Below are 20,496 nucleotides of genomic sequence, written 5' to 3' on the forward strand. Positions count from 1 at the left end.
CTACATGTTCTGGTTCATTTAACTGGTTTTGCCACTGATGTTACTCAAGCCAGGATTATCTGTTTCTTGGATCACAATTCTTTCATCAAATCTGAAGAGTTTTTACTCTTATAGCATCTAAAAATATTCAGAAATTTTCAAAAGTGAGCAGATTCTGTTGTTGACTCTATTGGTTCAGTAGTTATACAAGACCTCTGAGAAATGAACTCAGTTTTGAGTTGAAACAAACAATGAAGAGAAGTAACTTTAAATACCTACTATATGCTCAGACATTCAAGGTATTCCACATATTTGATTTTTTAAAACATTGACCCTGTGAAGTCAATGTTATTGCTAAGGTTGAAAGAGACTAAGGAACTTGTCTAAAGGCATACAACTGCAAAGGACTGAAATTGAGACTGGTTCCAACTCCAGAGGCAAAACTCTGTTGTACAGTGAAATATTTCTCTCTCTTTCTCTCTCTTTCCAGTGTTGGGGATAGCACGCAGCATGTGTGCACTGTAGGTAAGTGCTCAACCACTGAGCTACAAACCCAGTCCAAGTAAAGAGAAATATTATGTGGAACCCCAATATACATAACATTAGTATGTGTTTGTGTGTGTGTGTATGTGTGTTAAGTGACTTAAAAACTGAACTTCTGGAAATCAAAGAGAACTCAGGGTAACATACTTGTTTCCAATTTGCTAAAATGGAAGTGTTTTTTTTTTTTTTTAATTTTTGAGTTAAAAATATGTTTAAAGTAAAATTTTAATCCATCATGCTGAACTCCTAAAGCACCTTCAGAGAACCCAGGGTTGCAAAGCCACCATTTAAAAGGCTCTGTACTGTTGACACTATTGCCTCCTCCATGGAAGTTCATCAACATCAATGAATTATAATCTTAACACTGATGTTTGTTCATTGACACTTTTAGCACTAAGTATACTCAAAACACTCACCATAGTCACAGAGCACCACCAACAATAGATTTGAAAAGTCTTTCAACATTGGTTTCATTCTGATCAGCAAAATCCCAGGTCTTTAGTCTCCTCATGTCCTTTCTCACATCCAAATTGTGATTTTTTTTTCCAAAAACACCTGAAATTAGAATCTCAAAAAATGATGACTCCATTCAATGTGATTCATAAAACCATAAAATGACAAAGCCATTATAAGAAATTGAACTTCCTAGGTGATACTAGAGAAAACCAGGGAGAACAATCATTTTCCCTGGGGCAATGACCTGTATTTGTACAAATTCCTTTGAGTTCACCTGTCAAGAACATTCGGGTATGTCTAACACCAAGATTATCTTTGCAAAACATGAAAATCTTTTATCTGTACAGCACATTCTAAAGTAGAGAGTTTGTTACTTGCTTAATTTTATCAAAGCTGACAGTCAATCTGCATAATACATTTCCACATGATTTATATGGTGGGCATTTCACACTGATTAATTTACTAAGTTTTTGTCAAACTTTCATTTATCAGTACGGTTCAAACATTCCCTACCTGGATTCCACAAATGGGCTATTAAGATTTCCTTGCATAACTGGTGTGTAATCTGAATTGTTTCATTTCTTGATTCCTAGGATCTACATCCAAAAGATCAAACCTTTGGAAGATAACTGATGTAGTACATTAAATATGAACTCCATGTGGCCCTAACTTCCCTTGTTTAGGGTAGTCTAAGGAGAAAACAGATAAATAACAATTATCATCTCTTGTCAGTCTTCCAAAATTTCTTGTTGCTGCTATGCATTGGGAGATAGATGATTCATACAGCAATCTTTCCAGACCACCTAAGAAGGCAGGGAAGACCTTATTGGCCTGTGGCTCTGACTGATTTGTGGGAAGAGGAACTTACTTTGAAACAAATACTAGAACATTAGATTATAGAAAAAGATGCAGGATGTTCATGGCCAGTTTTTTTCATATTATAATCTAGCAAACTATGTTCTATTAAACATAACCAAATACATATTTCTTAATGTTCACAGTCTCTCTTTATTTCATTTTTTTGGTCTTATTTTGTTTTGTGGTACTGGGTGCTGAACCCAGGTCCTTGCACATGATAGGCAAGCACTCTACTACTAGCTACACCCCCAGTCCCTAGTTAATGTATTTTTAAAAAGAAATTATATTACATTTGAAATGCATGTTACCTCCCTGCAGATAAGAACAGAAATTAATGGAATTAAGCAGACAGACTAAAATAAATCAAAATTCAATGGAAAGGAAACTGGTGTATCTCTTAGCTTTCTTTCAGTAAGAGTTGGTTGAACAAAAGAAATAGCTTCCTGTGAGGGAAGTAGACATCTGACGTGTAAACTATACAGAAGGTCAGGGATCCCTCCCTTTCTCAACTTGCACAAAAAAAGAAAATTCTGGTTCGGCAGAATTTGCTACATATTTGACCCAATCCTAACCCTGAACATGAATTGGGAAACCTGGCCAAAGACAGCAGGTAAGACCCTGGAAGACAGCATCATCCAATCTCTGGGGCAAGTATGGGCACTTAGGGCAATTAAAATGCTTCCTTTAAGTCACTGATAATCAGTAACCAAGCTTCCAAAAGCTGAACTGGCTTTTCCCAAATTGTTTGCTTCCCATAGTAGCATTTTTTTTAAGCCATTAATCTTAACTAATTTTATGATTGTTTCCCTTCTCATGAAAATGACCAGTAAAACATAGAACTGTGTGATAATCTATATTTAGACCAAACAGAAGTGGAAATATAAATAAACTGGCCTACCTATGAACCATAATGTGTATGCCAATCACAATCAGAATCCACCCCTTTTGTTTTTTTGTCTATCTTACTTGGTTATTTTCTTTCAACGTTATTCCCAATTCCACTACTGACTACTTAACAATGTTTGGCTTGAGAATCACGTCAAGAAAATAAGTTTGGTCCATTTAAAACACATTTAAAAATATTAGTATGGGGGTTGGGAATTTAGCTTAGTGGTAGAATGCTTGCCTAGCATGCTGGAGGCCTTGGGTTGAATCCCCACATGGCAAAATGTGAAAAATGGGAAAAAACTCCCCAAATATGCATATAGATTCAAGTACATAAACGTTTTTAGAAAAATTATAAAAGCATCAGCTGAGAGGTGAGAGGGTGAGAAGTTGTGAATATTCTCAGTAGCATCACCCAATCTTAGATCCCATGCTTTTGCTAAAACCAGCTAAGTAAATGCTTCTATATTCCCATTCACACTTGCCAAAAAAGAAAAGTAATTCTCTAATGTCCATGAAACCAATGGTTTGTCAAAAAGTAAAAAAAAAAAAAATTCATAAAGTGATTTTGTCCCTCTGATAAATATGCACATGCTCTTGTACATATCTAAAAATAATATTTATTAGGAGGAAATCCAATTACAAAGCCGTTTGTGTGAGCAGACTTTGTTTATGTATCCATCCAGTCGAGGCTGCTCTGCCCTGGTTCCATGGGCTGGATGCAGTTTCCCTGGGAAGCCCTGTGCAAGCCTCATTTACTCAGCTTTCCAAAAGCAGAAGGTCAAGTTCATGCTAGAACTCCAGTCCTCGAGTGATCAGCACAAAGCCCTTTTAATGAAAATCATTTTGAAATTCTTATATCTCTTGTCGTTTATATCCCAGAAAATATTTCTTTTTGGAAAGAAACAAACTTATTCTGCAACACAATCTCCGAATCTTTTTCAAAGATTCCCAACCATTTGGATTCAATACCGCCTATGGCGGGTCTTGGTCACTCGGCAACACTGGCGCCGGGAGAGCCGGGTTCAGGTTGGACTCCTAGATGTAAAACCAACACCTCTTGAAAGTTTGTTCCCTGGGGGCGGAAGCGGTAAGCGTAGGGGACCCCACTGTCCACCTGCGCTTTCGGGCTGCCGGGTGGAGGCAGGGTCCGGGAGCATTTCCCCGTGGTGCGGGCATCCAGTTGCCCAAGGCTCTCCTTACCTCTGGGGACTGGCGACTCAGCGGCCCCGGGCCGGACGAGGTGGCGAGGTGGCGAGGAAGGAGCGAGGCCTCAAGGGCCGCGAGGCTGAGCGCGGAGCATCCCGCGTCCCGGGACTGCGCTCCGGCGCCCCGCGGTGCACCGCTCCCGCAGCCCCGCCCGGGCCCGCCCCGGACAAGGGGAGGCGGGCACCCGGAGGGCGGGGGTCATTCCGGACCTGGCGAGGTCCGCCCCCGCCACTTCTGGGCAGCGCATCCTTTCCTGCCCGCCCCCAGTTCGCCGCGGCTGGACAGGAAACCCGCAGGAAACGTGCGCGCCCGGCAGGGTCTTGCGGGGAGGGGACTGCACTTCACACGCGGACCCCCCACACTCTGTGCGCACAGCCCACAGCCCTCAGCCGGGACCTAGTGTTTCAAGGGTGAGCCAGCCGTCTCCGGGCACTTAAAATTCAATCTTCTTTACCAGGATCAGACCGCAAGAAAAGCCACTGAAGTGGCATAACGTGTGGGCTGTAAACTTGCTCTCCCCAAATGTCCCTGAAGAATTTCAAAGTAACAGTTCAGGTAAATTGCTTCTTGCCTTTTCTTCCCCTGGAGCCAGACATGGCTTTTAATTAAATTAACTAAGCATTTAAAAAAAAAGAAGAAGAAGACAAGTTGTCTTTTTAAAAGAATTGAAGAGGATAGAGTTCCACGTCAGCAGCAGTTATTAATAGAGTGCACTGCGGTATACCATTTGTTTTCTTTTATGCAGAACATACTATTTAAACATTAATTTTGTATGGTAATAGAAATTAGGGCACAGCCCCTGGAGAACTGGCAATTACAAAGAAGCACCAGGGAACCTTTGGGGTGGGGGTGATACATGTTCTACAGGTTAGGGTGTTACATGGATTCACTATGCATTTATCACAACCCATGGGACTTAAGATGTTCATTTCACTGTAACTATCACCTCAATTTTTAAAACGTTTAAAAACATGCTACTTGCAGATCCTTTAATTCATCGTTTTTTAAAAGGCAGCACAATTATACCCCTTATGCTATCAGGGGTATCAAATTTTCTAAGTACTTATCTTGTCAAATAGTTAATGCTAATTAAACCCATTCAACCGAAATCTCAAAGGAAACTTTGTTGTCATCATCCAATTTCACCTCCAATAGAATTATCTAGTATAATGTCCATTTGTCAACTCAAGCTGGGATTTCTTTCCAAATACATGCCAAACAGTCCCTGGCACATTCAGATTTGAAGACAACTCAGAGAGGGCTTTGGAGTTAGACAGTCTAGGTTAAATTCACAAATCCTGCCTCTGTAACCCTGGGTAAATTACTTAATCTCTTCTCTTCATAAAAGGCACATAGTAGTTATATTGAAGTTTTGTGGTATGATTAAGTGGAACATATATAGGGCAACTTGCTCTATGTTAATCTTTCAAAAGACACACTCTTCCCCCAAAAGCCACTCTTTAGGGGTGAGAGGACCTAAATCCAGAAGCAAGTGCCTCTACAGATATGTTTGGTCATTTTTTTAAATAAGTTTCACTGAGGTGCTTGATCAATTTTTGTCTTAAAATTCCTTGCTAAACTGTATTACAGAGTACAGTTAAGATTTATTTTCTGAAATAAAGGCAACATAAAAGTGAAGAGGGGAAAAGACTTTCAAAAGAACACTGGTGTGTGATGGCGTCCTATTGAACTAAAACTGGCTCTCAGGATGCACTGAATTCTTTCTGGGTTAGCAACTAGTCTAATGATCTGTGCAGACTGTAAAATCTGGACGTAGTAACTCCCTGTATACAAATGGAGAGATGTTTTATTTCCCAAGGTAATGTTTCTGAGATGAAAGCCATAACTGACTCATGATTGCATATCAGGACACACGGAAGAATACGAATGATTCAATTTTCACACTGTAATAAGAGCTTGTAAAAACAAGATCTTACATGTGTGTAACCTAACTTTTTTAGGAGTGCTTCCCACGTCATGGATATGGCCCATGTTTTAAAACTTGAGTAAGAGCAGATCTCAATCTGAACCATAACAAGTCTGGTTGAGAAGCCTTGTGGGGAAAGGGTAAAGAACATAGATTTAGGTTTGTTAGTCAGCTCAAGACACAGAATTATAATCCACCACTCAATACTTTTTGTTTTGTTGTGGGTACTGGGGATTGAACCTAGGGCCTCATGCATGCTGGGTAAGCACTCTACCAATGAGCTATGCCCCAGCCCACCAATTCAGTTAATATTCAACTGAGAACCTACTGTGTAAAATCACTAACCTAGGACAGTGGAGGACTCAAAAGAATTGCTGTATGACAGTCTTTGAACTTAAAGAAAACCAATTTTCTTTTTTCCTATGGCATAAGACAACAATTACAAGAACGAAACAAAATACAGTCAAGTATATGGGATAGACAGTAACTCTTAGGAAGCTTAGAAAAGAGCTGTGCACCAGAAACAGATTTTCCTGGAGCAGCCGGGATTGAGCAAAGAATGTTCAGGATTACTGTGGGCAAGTGAGTAGCAAGAAGTAATAAAGGAAGTCTGGACAGACAAAGGGGACATGTTCAGGAAAAGGAAGGGGCACACCTCATGCTGTTCCCTTGACCCAGTGCCTTCCACTTACTGGCAACCTCTTGGCCTTTGTGAGCCTAGTTTACCAGGCTCTTCCTCTCCCACAAAGCCTCCCAGAGCCCTCCATCAGAACTGAAGGCTCCCTCTGTGCTCCACAGCATGGTACTTGTGCCCTTTCCATGGCACTCCACTCTGCCTTCAGTGAAAGTTGCTCCCATGTCTATTTCTCCAATAATTCCATCCTCTTCTTAAAAGCAGGGCAATATCGTATTTGCGTTATCCTTCCCCCTTGCCGAATACTCCACAAAGTTCCTCACATAAAATCCATATGTATTCCAAAATGATTCTTTTAGATTGAATTGAATGGGAGCTAAAGTAGGATAGAAAGGAGGCAAATTATAAATAGGTATATACATCAAGGTTCATTCATCCAGTAAATTTTTATTGAATGCTTACTGTGTGCCAGGCCCTGTTTTAGGCTCTGGGGATATATCCATGAACAAACCAGATAAAAATCTCTGCCCTGTGGGGCTTACACTCTAGCTCTATCATAAGGGTTGGGATCACCAGTAAATTTACATAAATTCAACCATAAGTATTGGCAAAAAGAAAGATACACACATTTAAATAGTGTAATTTTTTTTTTTTTCCTGTGATGCTGAGGATGGAACCCAGGGTCTCACACATTCAAGGCAGGTGCTCTATCACTGAGTCACACTTCCAGTCCTAAAATAGTGCATTTATTAATGCTATGAAAGTCCATTGTTGGTGTGCAGTTTTTATTATATATTGTACTTACTATATGCATAATACATTCATACCTACATATCACTCCACAGGAATTCAAACTGTAAGACTATAAAGAGAACTTTATTGGCAATTTAAGAGATTTTCAAGGATCATGTTGAGCATGCTCTATTTTGTCTTTAGGCACAATCTGTAAAACCTAACCACCTTATAAGTTGTGACTTCATTGTACCAAAATAAAGATGCTGAGATTGTTGGGCAAAAGGGAACCGTTTTAAATATATGAGTAAGAGTGATGACATGATGAATCCACATTCTGATGAGCTTGGTCTAGTAACAGGGAACAAGAGCTAGCACATTCACATGAACACACATGGTCTACCCACTGTGGAATTCAAATCCAGCATTAAGGAAAAAAAAAACCAAAGACAGTCCATGACTCATTTCCCATATTTAAAAGATAACTAAAATACTAAAAGCTTGAAGTCATAAATATTTATAAGTAAAGCTTAATTAAAAAATCTAAAAGAAAAATTCTTAACATACTGGCTTGGTATGACTAAAAGTTTATCATTTTCACATGTTTTTCACAGAGTATTTATAAAAGAACACCAAGTTAAGAAAATCATTTTAATATTTTGCAATCATTTTACTGTATGTACATTAATACCAATCATTTAACCTTGAAAACAACCCTCACTTATAGAAGGTAAAAAATTTTTTCTTGACAGGAAGTGACTAGAAATAGTCCATTACCATAAAGCTACAAAGAGATTTGTGCTCCTATGAGCAAAGTTAGGAAAACAAAAATAATTATAACAGTGATAAGCACCAAGGCAGAACTTTTTTGCACTTAGGGCCTGATTAGCTATATCTAAATATAACCTCTAACAATAAAAGACAAAATAACACCTCATTTGGCAAAAAATAAAAATACAAATGGAGGTCTGGAAAGTGAAGAATGCCCATTTTAAAAATAATAAAATCAATTGTACTTATTGTTTAGTTAGTGTGACATCTGAAAAGTATATTCATGTCACTTTTCTTCCTCTTTAGTTCACTTTAAACAACTCAGATTGTTCCACTTTTGTTCATCTATCGTCACATTAAATAAATATGTTGAATTATGTAGGCTTGCTGTAATGAAACCCAACTATTAGAACTAGATCCAGCAGCTCCAACAACCTTATCTGCAAATACTCCAACATGTGAAACAGATTATTATTTATCTTTGCTAATTTTAAGAACCCTAGCCAGAAGAGATACCGTGGTGTGTGTGTATGTGTGTGCATGTGTGTACACACAAGTCTGCCAGAGCCATGTGACAGAGTAAGTGCAACCCAGAGGGAAGATGTACAAACAAGTTTACATTATGGTCCAACTAACCCCCTAAAAGACTTGGGTGGCCAGACACTGAATTACTCCCAAAATAAACCTGAGGCTGAGCAATGAGGTAATTAGGGGATCTGTCACCACAATGAAGAGTCAGTGACAGGTTTGGAAAACAAAGACTAAAGCAGGATGCCTTGGCCACAGCATTCCCATGACACTGGAGAACAAGCAGCAACAGACACTTTTCAGAACGGGATCAGGGGTTGGGAATCCCCTTATCTGTGGCTGAGGACCTCGGCACCTCCCAAGGGGGCATCTGCAGTGGCTTCTATCTCATCCAGTGGGAAAGTCCTGCAGTGTGCACCTGGGCACCCCTCCTCCTGGTGCCAAGGGTTTTTCCCATTCATACACTATCCCCTCTGGAGAATTGGCCAAAATCATCACTACTCTTCTGTGTCCAACTCAGTCTCAGAAAAGGGTCTCCTGTCCTGTGGGGTCCCTGAGTTGGAGGTAATGCTGATATGCTGCACGCTGCAGAGCAGTAACACATGAAGTCAGGCAGTCTACTTTAAGATTCAAGCACTCTACAGGCAACAGTAGCCAGTTATTGTTATCTTGGTAATACCTTTTACCAAGACAGTTCACACAATTTATAATGCATAGGGCAAAGAAGAAAAAAATATTTCTGGAATATGATATAAATATTTTTTTAAAGTTCAGTGTTAAGATTCCTTAAGGGAGGAGGAGGAGGCATATTACTCTTCCACTTTCTGTCCCCATCCCTGGCTTCCAGGTAAAAGAGCACTAAGGTTCCTGTGAAATTAGCTAAAGGTTCCCACTGCCCTTCCACCCATGGAACAATTCCAGGGAATTCCTAAGCCATCTACCTCCCAAATTTGTAATAGTTTAACTCTGGGCATGTCTACACAGCTCTTTAATTCAGTTTCAAAATCCACAGCATTTTTTAAACAAAATGACACAGCTGCATTCTTTAAATGTCAGCCCTGAAATCACCACTTTAAAAAAAAAAAAAAAAAAAAAAAAACTACTCAAAATATAAATGGAAGTCAAATAAAATTTTCTCCTTTTAAAAAATAAAAAAAGTTTTTGCTGTGCTAGGGCTTTAAGCCAGGGCCTCACACATGCCAGGCAAGCCACATTCCCAGCCCTCTCCTTTTTTAAAGGTGTTTTATTTGGTCCATTGAAGACATGCCCACAACTGCTTTGAAAAGCCCTTAGGAAGAGCCTTATGGGGCATACTGCAGTTTGATATTTTGTTCCAGTGTTGTCAGGTTCTTATACTACACTGTAGCTATGTCTTCCTTCAAGAAAACCCCCCAAAATGGGTGCATCAGACACAGAGGAAAACATTCATAATTCAGTGAATTTTAGTCATACCAAATTAATACTCTAACCTATGCAAACATGCAACTTCTCTTTTTCCTCCTTCAAGGACTTAAATTCCCTTCTTTACTAAATGGTTACTTTTGGGAACCAAATTAAAATCTACTTTAATCAAGTTAAGTTCTGCACAACTATAGCATGATTTTAAATTCATATTAGCATTCGTTTTCTGTATTTTCCTTTATGTATCCTAAATAAGTTTCCAGAACCATAATATTTAGGGAGAGATTAAAAGATTTTTATCATTCTAATAAATTTTCAGTTTATCGGGGTTTATCTCTTAGCTCAGTGTCATACAGTCTACCAGATATAAGTATGGACAGAAAGTATTTCAAATACAAAACCTTTAGCTCTGTGTCATAAATAAATTTGGGTAAAACCGCAAGCCTTCTACTGAGTCATCTCGGCAAAGATGACCCATCTTCTCTGCAAGCAGCAACCTAGAAATAAAAGAAAACATTAATTATCTGTCCATTCAGAAACACAAACACAAATTGTAACAAAGGGCAAGGGTCTTACCTCTCTTTGGCCAGAAGGACAGACATTCCCACGAGCTTAGCAAACTCTTCTGATGTTAGGGATCCTTTTTCTGAAACCTATCAGGATCACAGAGCAGGAAAAAAAAAAAAAGTAATTAATTTAGTACACTTATGTACTAACCTTAGGTAGAATATATAACAGCACATGGAGGAAATAGTTTTGTTTTTTTTTAATAAAATTCAAAGAATGTTCACTTAGAATTAAATCTTAATAAATGCTTAAATCTATAAAAGTTGATGGACCCAGAACAAATAGAGCAGAAGCTAAAATATAAACATGAAGCCCTTTGTAACATAATAGAGCACTATACTATAGCCCAGAAAGAGCTACTGAATATTCTGAAAAGGAACACATAACAATTTTAATCAACTGAGTGCTATATAGTACAGTGAAGGACCCATATATATAGATTTAGTTTAAAATATGTGAAAGAAATATCTATAGTCTTTTGTTTAGCTTGAAACAAAATATACAATAAATGTGAATTAATAAATTATACAGGCTCATTTTAGAGGCCATAACAACAGTAATATTTCGGGTATCCTAATGGGTAACATTGGCAGTTTGGCCAGTTAAAATCCATATAAACTGTACTTGCTTTTCATATTTGTTGAAGCACTTATTTCACAAAACAATTTCTAATATTTTATATTGCTGTGTATGTAGGTGTTAAAGAAGTTTAATTTTGTGTAACATTCTAATTAAGAAAGTTAGAACTTCAGTAGAAAAGTCATCACTTCACTAATTCTAACTCTCCTTACCTCCAAGATGTTAAGAAGGTCAATAAGTTTCTAAAAGTTTTTAATGCATGACTTTGGTTAATATGTATTCATTGTATATAATAAACCATTTTTAACTGCACCCGTGAATGTTACTTTTTAGTAAAGTTAAATTCAAAGGGAAATCCTGTTCTCAAATCACTGAGCATTTGGGTCTTCATGGTGAGTTCTAATGAACGGAGGAACTGGGTTCACATACTGTCTCCAGGGCCGAGGCCACCATTTCCTCTTCCTTGTGGGACTGAAGCTCAATTACCATGACACCACTGTCAAAAACCCGGAGCCTGAAAACCAGATATGTGAGAATAGAGTCATGAATCATCTGGGATATTCAACCACTAAGAAGGAGTGCATACTTCTTACTTTCTTTTATGCCCAGGCATGAGGACAATGGTAATCACACAACATTTAAAGTATAATGAATGACCACAAGTTAACTATGGCAGAAGTAAAGTGCTCATGAATAAACAGGTAAGAAGATTATGAACTAGAATCTACATGCTAAATAAAATATGTCTGACTACCTTTCTTTTAACTCCACAGCTGAACACCTGAACTTCTGAATTTCCAGAGCGTCAAACACAAACCATCTAAAGGAAAGGGCTGGTTATCCTGAGTTCCTGGGAGGAGCTCACATTCTTATCTTCTTCCCCCAAATCAACAAGAGTCTGTGAGTCCCATTTAGGAAACACCCAGTGTGATAACATGAAAACCAGGATGACAGAAGATGCTTGTGGTGCCAGGTGAACTCTAGTCACACATAATTTCAAGAGAACAATATTTTGCAGTGTGGTAAACTTGGCTGAACTTTTGGGTCTACCCTGTGCAGAATCGTGGTTACAGATGGCAAACTTCTGTGAAGGTTCCTTTACCTGAGAGGTAATTTCAGTGCTTCCAGCATCTTGCATGCATTCACTAAATCTTCTGGTGAGAGCAGCTAATGGGGAAAAGAAATCCAGTTTAGACTGCAAGTCAATAAGAGTGATGTTATATAATTGTAGTGATCACTAGAACAGAATAAGAAATTTTAAAATTACCATTTATCAAGGAATTCAGATGACTTACTCATTACAAGGCAAAAGGAACTAACAAATGAGCCAGACTTCAATTCATTAAAGCAGTGCCATCCAAAATAAATACAATGCAGGTCACATATGTAACTTTAAATATTCTAGTAGCAACATGAAAAGTAAAGGGAAAAAAAAAATGGGGGCATGGTGGGAGCTGGGAATAGAACTCAGGAATGCCAAGGCTCTGAGTTCATCAATCCTCAGCAATGAGAAAAACCTTTCTGAGATACTGGCACTTAACATTTCTTTATTTTGTACTAACTCTAGAGTGTTACAAGCTCACAATCATCATATGTAGCTGGCTAGTGGCACTCTTTTGGATGGTGCAGCTTTAAGAGGTCAGAACTGTGGTGGGGACTAGCACAGCTCTGAATCATACAGGATGGCTCCAGAGCCAGCCCACCAGGCCCGGTTGCAAATCCCTGTCAAACCACGGTCTCCAGGTGTGGCCTTGATCAAGTTATTTAACATAAGCCTCAATTTCCTCATCCCCAAATTATCCCCAGGATGGGGGTAGTAAAAGGAGCTACCTCACTGAGCGAGTGGGAGGATAAATGAGGTAACACGTGCAGAGGGCCTGGCAAGTAGTAAGCACTCGTGGAGGGCAGTCAAGATGACTATTCACACACACACAATGGAGGCTTAGCTCTGGGCTGGGGTGAGGGCTGGCAAGACATGCATGAGAGTCATCTGCACAGAGGTGACTGCATTTGACTGCTGGGGCACAGAACCTTAGAGGCCAAGGATGTATGGTGTGATGGGACATCAAAAGTGAAAAGTAGTCACTGCTGACAGAGGAGCACAGTGGCTTTCCCTCTGCACTTCTGTGTGGCAATCTGTATCCAACTGAGTTCATTCAAAAAGCTGACTGGTTTCTTTCCTTTTTACTGACATAACAAACCTGAAAAACTGCACATCTTTATATGATACCATGTAATTTTTGGAATGTATATGCACTGCATAATGTTTAAATCAGGTTAAACATGTTTATCTCCCTAGACATTTATCAATTCTTTATGGTGAAAACTTCCAAAATCCATTCTGCTAGCTTTTTAAAATGGACCATACCTAACTATGTCTACAGTTAATATGTGAATAAGTACCCCAGAGGCGCTTCCTCCTATCTAACTGTAAATGAGGAATGAGTTAACTATTGCAGAGAAAAAGGTTCCTGCACAACTTCATTTATCACAACAAAAATGCAAAATATTAGAGCTGAAACATATTACTTACTCCAAACCCTTATCTTAATGGTAAAAAGTTGGATTCCAGAGAGGGTATGTAAGCTACTCAAGGTCGCTTAGCAAATCACTGGCAAACCGGGATATAAAATCTACCTCCTAGACACCAGCATAGTATTCTTTTCACTACACTATACTGCTTCTCAAAATAGCTTTGATATTCACAACCCTTCCTCAAATTGTATTCAGTGCAGGGGAATTTGTATTATATCAAGAAAATCTATATTTAGCTAAGAGAGTATCTAAATATTCTGTTCTTACTTCCATTCCTCGAGCTCGGTTTACTAAACAGTACACCTCTGTGAGTGACATTATTCCCCCTCGTTCCTATTAAAATATGAGATAAAAACAAATATTATAATTAGCACCAGTTAGCATTTCTTAGCAGAAACCATAAATTGGAGTGATATTACAAATCAGAAAATTTCTTAAAGTTTTAAAAAACTAGACTTATACACAGGAGAGCTTATTCAGGTATCAAGCTTATTCACATTCAGTATTTGGACTTTTATGTTATTATTACTGTTTTAGCCTTACTTATTTGGAAGGAGAGGCTCTGTACCATGTATATGTACATTTAGTAAACTTACATGTTTAAAGTCATTCCAGCTACCCCTATTATGTCACCTCATAATCCTTGCAGATTTCAGGTCAAATATTTTTGCAAAAAAAGTGGGGTGTGACCATTGTGTGAAACTATTTCTTTAAAAAATGTGCACCAGTATTACTTTAAAATAATTTCTTCCTAAATAAGAATATCGTCATTTTGCAGCTCCTAATGAAATAACAGATCCAAGTAATGACTGTCAGTGGCTGCTGACATTACAAAAAAGACAACCTGTGCCTCCTGAAGTATGCAGGACCCTTTATGAAATATTCTTTCCAGAAAAAAAAAAAAAAGCTCTATAACAGTTTACAGGAAATATGTAAAATGGAAGCCTATTAAAATTACATAGTCAGCCAAACTATGAGACACTCTGGACTAAACTACCAGTTTTTCAACAAATATGTTTTAGGTGTGGAGGGCAGGGAAGAAGGGGGAGGGTGATGAAAAACCCACCCACTTAAAGAGAATGAATCAAAACTTGAGACAAATTGTATCCTGATTTGAAAAAACAAACTATAAGAGAAAATGTAAACACTAAGTAAGTATTTGATATTAAGGATCTTTAGGTGTGGAATGGAATTATAGTTGCATTTAAAGGAGTCTATCACTACAGTTACTGAAATATTTACAGATAAAATGATGTGATATCTAGGATTTGCTTTAAAATAACTTTGGAAGTTGGTTAGATGAAGTTGGGTGATGTGCATGTGGGGGATTTATTAGATTACTTACTTTGGCATATGTTTGAAATACTTCTTAATAGAGGTTTTAATAGTTTTGATCACTTGAATGCTGTTACACCTAGATGAATCTGCATTACAGAATTACTAACAGTATAATATATATTATTGACTAGATAAACAGAAACATCTATAGAGAAATACATTTCTTAAATTAGAAAAACATTAAATAGCATTAGAAAGTTATAGATAACCTGAAGTGGAAATTGAAAGCAATTGAGACTATTACAAAGACTCATTAAAGTACAGTAGACTAATTTAACAGTCCTGAAAAAAAAATAGTATGTTGACTGATAGTAACCATATCACAAAAGGAATTAGGCTCTTGTTAAGTTTTCTGTTAACATGGAAATAATTTAACACAGTTTTTAAAAGTATACTCAGGTTTGGTTTTACCTCTAAAGGCACCTGCAATATTCCAGCCAGCTGTTTAGCCAGCTGCATGTGGTACTGTGTTCCTGAGCCGTAGGTTTCCCTGGTGACTGGGTTAGCTATTCCCATGCTCAGCAAGTAGGACTTAAACCTGATGGTCTAAATGAGAGGAGAAAATGCATAAGACAATGATGTAGAACTAGATTCTCCACCCCAACATTTGAAATTCTTCCATCATAAATTCAATTCTGCTCAGTTTTCTCTAGATGCCTATTTCTTCTCTGTGCTTCTATGCTGTGAACAATAAGGCAGTGGATTTCTAGCAGTTTCTTGCAGAAATCTGAATTATTCTCCTTCCATCTTCATCTCTCATCCTGTTTATATTACAAGTTTGGTGTGAGAAATAATTTATATAATGACTATATATTTAATATCAACCAAATGATACAACTGAAAATTTAAGAAAAATAAGCGTGACCAGGTTGTGAATAAATTTAATGGAAGCAGACATCAAATTTAGGGATATGTATAAAACAGCCACTCCTTACATATATCATTATGTTTTCTATACTTCAAGAAAAGGCACTGGAATAAACTTGAATCCTACTAGAGCTAACACAATTTTTATCGTTCACTTTTTCTTTAGACTTTCACATACCTTCAAGTCCTAAAGGAAATGAAATGTTACTTTAAAAAGTAAACTGGGCTGGGGATATAGCTCAGTTGGTAGACTGCTTGCCTTGCATGCATAAGGCCCTGGGTTCAATCCCCAGCCAGCACCGCAAAAAAAAAAAAAACCTTAGAAAATAAACTGGGAATCTGAGGGTTGTAGCTCAGTGGTAGGATGACGTTGGGTTCAATCTTCAGGGGAAAGGAAAGAGGGAAGGAAGAAGGAAAGAGAGTGGGGGGAAGGGAAAGGAAGGAAATGGAAGGGAGGAAGAGAGAGCAAGCAAGCAAACTGGAAAGCCACAAAGACATGTCTTTGTTGCATTATTGGTGCCATGTGGTTTCTAAGGCCTTAAAGGGCATCTTTACCTCATCTTCTGTGATGTCACCCTGCTTCTCTTTAATTTTATTAGCAATTGATTTTGATAACTCCACCATTTCTTTAGCCTGCCAAAAGAAAAGACTGAAAAGAAATAATGTCCCCAGAGTATCTTCTAACAAAACATATAACTAGAATGAATTTTGGAGGTGTAAATGACATATACCTTGATCATTAGCTTGCTAAGGTCTTCAAAGGCCTGAAATGAGAAATGGAATTTTTGTTGGAATCTGACTAAAGAATGAAAATGAATGACACATCCTCTATTTTCTTCCCTAAGATACAAATTTATGTAATTTCCTTACACTTATCAATTTGTTAATAAAATATTATATAAGCAATACATCTACACCTTATCTTGTAAAACCCACTTTAGCTAAGAAACCATACATTTTCAAAACAAAGTGCAATAAAAATATTTCAGATTTTCAAAAAGAATACAGTTATTATTGGTTAAACAAACAAAAGGTAACATATAGTCCAAAAAATATTATTTACTATTATTTGACACTAATCAGAAAATCTATCACTGGTTTTCCTGATAGGAGGTCAAGAATCAAAGGCATTATAAAGCTTTCCTGGTTGAAAATGGCAATAAACAGCTGCATGAATACTCTTTTGGGCACAGTAATTTTGGCTGCAACAACAGGTGTGATTTAACTGAAACAGCCTCAGCCTGTTTATACTTACAGCCTTGGATATGGGGGACATCACAAAAAGTATTCCAAAGTCACCAAATATATCTGAATACAACCTACCAGTTGAGTCATTTACTATAGCAAATATCCCCTCAAAGACCCCTCCAAACTTCATCAGATATGTTTCTAATAAATTATTTCAAGTTACCGAAAACACCCTGCCAGTGCACAATTTGTCTAATTGATGTGTACAGATGTTATCTTCATAAAATCAATTAAGGAACTTGTCCTTAGTTGAAAAATTGGTTCAGGGTGATCAGATATATATAATGGAGGCTCTGATCAGTTCATGCCCATCTGCAGAAAAGTATCCCCCATCTGCAAAAGGATTTTGCTAAAAGAATAGAGTGCTGTATAAGATTCTGATGGCCAGCACCAAGGCTAACACTGAAAACAAAGGGGAATGTGCACACACCTAACAGGAATTTCCTCAGATAAACAAAAGGCTTAAACACTGCATTCTTATCAGCAACAGCCAGCAAATGCAGGAAACCTTCTGTGGGAAGCTCTGGGCACTCGCTCTGAAACTAAGTCGATTTAACATTTAAATGGGGGCAAATCACACACCAACTGAGTTTTCAAAAATAAAAGACATTTTACACACTTAGATTTTAAGTATATAAAATATAAATAAATTTCGTATACTTGTGTAAAGGAAACTAATAAAAATTTTAATTGGTAAATCACTTTATCATATTTTCACAGAAAAGTATACTAAAATGGTGAAACCACACAGAACACATACATTTGCCTTTACTGTTTATAAATGGTCAATAAAAAATATATTTTAATGCCTTAGAAGAATCTTAAAAAATATTTTAAGTAATATAAAATAAAAACAAAAGCTTCTTCACTTCCATTTCTATTATCATTCTAAAATTTGGGATTAGCCAACTATCAAAAACAAGGGGTGAGGGCTAGAGAGATAGCTCAGTTGGCAGAGTGCTTGCCTTGCAAGTATAAGGCCCTGGGTTCAATTCCCAGCACCAAAAGAAAAACCAAAAACAAAACCCAACAACAACAACAAAAAAACCCCCAAGGGGTGAGAAAGCTATTATAACACACAGTAAAGCAAAATGAATACATGTACCCATTCTATTACTTTGTCAATTTACAGAACTTTCTTTCCTTCTACTATACCCATAATCAAATTTCTGCTCCAATTTTGAGAAAAATCCTGTCTGTTTAAAAACTACAGGTTCTCTCTTAAGTTTAAAACTACTTAATAGCTTCCTTCTTACTGACTTTTGGTCATTACTTTAGTTATTAGTTTCAGTAACTTAATACATTCTTGAATTTTTAGTTTTAATATCCTTGATTCTGCACATGTGAGTATCCCATTCTTCAACCTGAATATTCTTAACCCTGCTGGTCACTGCTAGCACCTATTTGTCTCTTAGGTAACCTCAAACCCTATGTTCCTGCTGTTAACAAGCCTTCCTTGACCCCCAAGAAAAACTAGGGGCCACACTGGTGCCCCTGCTGCAGCCTGTTTTCTACACAGAAGGCTCTCACTGCTGCTGCCCTGTTTTTCTGTCCATGCCTGGAGCACCACCATGGTGCCTACAGCAGAGCAGAGAGCAAGGACCATCCGCTGAACAAACCCATGGTCTACATGACAGGACGCAACACTTGTGGAGAATCCTTTGAATTTGTGACTCCATGAAAATTAGACTCAACTGGAATAACTTTTTCCATAAATTAAGAAAAACTTTATTTTCAACATAACACCAAATTAGTATGGCAATATTCAGAAAAGGGAACATAAATAATGCAAAGAGTTCCCTGTTCCACATAACCTCCTTAAGTAGCAACACAGAGGATGACAGTGAGTGTAAGCGACAGAAGAGCATCACTACCAGACAGTGATGATGCCCTGAGGCCCTGGCCTACAAGGAAGGAGATGAGGGCACTCATCCCCCTTTCTTCAGATCTAGCCATTCACTCTCAATTTCTCCTCTGAATAAGAACTCTTCTAATGTTAAATGTCAGAATTTCATGAGAATAGGATTCTGAGGAGATGGAGGCTGGGGCAGCATAGTTTGTGAATCTCTCCAAATCCTAACATAAAAGCAGACAGGCAACTAGATCTCAAAACCAGAAAGAAGTCCGCCAGGTGTAGTAGTGCAAGAATGTAATCCCAGTGACTTGGGAGGCTGAGGCAGGAGGATGGCAAGTTCAAGGCCAGCCTCAGCAACTTAACAAGACTTGTCTCAAAATAAAATAAAAAGGGCTGGGGATAAAACTCAGTAGTAGAGTGCCCATGGGTTCAATCCCTAGTACCACAAAACAAACAAAACCAAGAGCCAACAGGCAGCGTGTACTACAAAGCTAAGTGCCACAATACTGGCAAAACCCCAGAGGAACAAGCAGGTGATAGAGAATAACAAGATCTGCACCATGTTGACACTAGGCAGGAAAAAGAAAAGGGAAGCAGTAGAGCTCCTCAAAGATCTGAGCACAAGAGAACCCCCAGAAGCCAACAAGTAGTGACTGGACAGCGAGGCAGGCCAGCAGAGGACAGTACTTACAACTGTGAGGGTTTCACCCACTGCAACGGTGGGTGGGTACGAGGGGTCCCTAATAGGGACCGAAGGGGATAAAGCAGCCTATGGATTCCTGAAACTGACCCTCCAGGCTTCTCTTCCAGGACAGTCCAACACTGGGGAGAAACTAGAAAGGAATCCGAACAGAACAAGGTAGGAATAGTGCAGAGCAAGAGAAAAGGTCTAGATAAAAACAGAAGAGAAACAAGGACAAGGAACCAGGGAAGCCAGCCACCACTTTTTTTTTTTTTTTTTTTTTTTTTTTTTTGGTGGGGCTAGGGATTGAACCAGGGCCTCATGCCTGCAAGGCAAGCACTCTACCAATGGAGCTATATCCCAGCCCCATTATTTTTAACACAATATGAAAACAGCTGAGGAGGGAGTAGACTATGTGGAGTAAGAAAGCTACCCTGAACTAGCCTTCCTCTCAAAGCACAGGAAAATGGATTTCACATGAAAATAAGCCACATAGCAAAGGATCAAGGTCAAATCCCACACAAAGTTATTATAAGAAAAAAGACAACACGAAGTAGAATAACATCATACAGATTGGAAGCTTGCCAGAAAGGCATGCTTATGGATCAGATCAAAATATAACCTTTTATTTCAAAAGAAGATGATACAAGCTATGAAAGGGCAAATATAAACCAGAAATTAGGTGAAGGGATTCAGGAAAGGATTAAAAATGAAAAATCATTTTGAAAACAAAGCCTACCACTAAATAGCCGACAGAGTGAATAAACACAACAGATAACAATTTAAGAGAAACGTTAAAAAGAGGAAAATTTTCCAAATCAAAATGAAATAAAGAGCTAAAAGGCATTTGAAAGATAATCACAAACAAAACTGGCAGTGAGGTTGTAATACACAGCTAATAG

At 38.1% G+C, this 20,496-nt stretch overlaps 2 protein-coding genes across 8 annotated transcripts in view; both read right to left on the minus strand.

The window, feature by feature from the left end:
• Thsd1 (thrombospondin type 1 domain containing 1) overlaps positions 1-4,058 on the minus strand; it is a 30,862-nt gene extending 26,804 nt beyond the window's left edge. For 3 of the 4 annotated variants that reach the window (XR_007108653.1, XM_047551880.1, XM_047551878.1), the window contains exons 1-2: positions 3,925-4,058; positions 939-1,077 (exon numbers count right to left, since the gene is read on the minus strand). Coding sequence is in view for 3 of the 4 variants with exons in the window: in XM_047551880.1 (XP_047407836.1) it covers positions 939-996 (58 nt within the window). In the remaining variant the exon portion in view is untranslated. Of the gene's footprint in view, positions 1-938; positions 1,091-3,924 lie in introns of all 4 variants that reach the window. The other variant, XM_047551879.1, reaches the window with a different exon arrangement.
• A 3,004-nt stretch (positions 4,059-7,062) lies between these two features.
• Vps36 (vacuolar protein sorting 36 homolog) overlaps positions 7,063-20,496 on the minus strand; it is a 31,197-nt gene continuing 17,763 nt past the window's right edge. For 2 of the 4 annotated variants that reach the window (XM_047552985.1, XM_047552989.1), the window contains exons 7-14: positions 16,541-16,573; positions 16,365-16,442; positions 15,354-15,488; positions 13,872-13,937; positions 12,172-12,236; positions 11,499-11,583; positions 10,500-10,576; positions 7,063-10,420 (exon numbers count right to left, since the gene is read on the minus strand). In XM_047552985.1, the coding sequence (XP_047408941.1) occupies positions 10,327-10,420; positions 10,500-10,576; positions 11,499-11,583; positions 12,172-12,236; positions 13,872-13,937; positions 15,354-15,488; positions 16,365-16,442; positions 16,541-16,573 (633 nt within the window). In that variant the 3' untranslated portion in view covers positions 7,063-10,326. The remainder of the gene's footprint in view (positions 10,421-10,499; positions 10,577-11,498; positions 11,584-12,171; positions 12,237-13,871; positions 13,938-15,353; positions 15,489-16,364; positions 16,443-16,540; positions 16,574-20,496) is intronic. The other 2 variants (XM_047552987.1, XM_047552986.1) reach the window with 2 other exon arrangements.

This window comes from Sciurus carolinensis, chromosome 5 (assembly GCF_902686445.1).
Source record: "Sciurus carolinensis chromosome 5, mSciCar1.2, whole genome shotgun sequence".
In the NCBI taxonomy this organism is placed as follows: domain Eukaryota; kingdom Metazoa; phylum Chordata; class Mammalia; order Rodentia; family Sciuridae; genus Sciurus; species Sciurus carolinensis.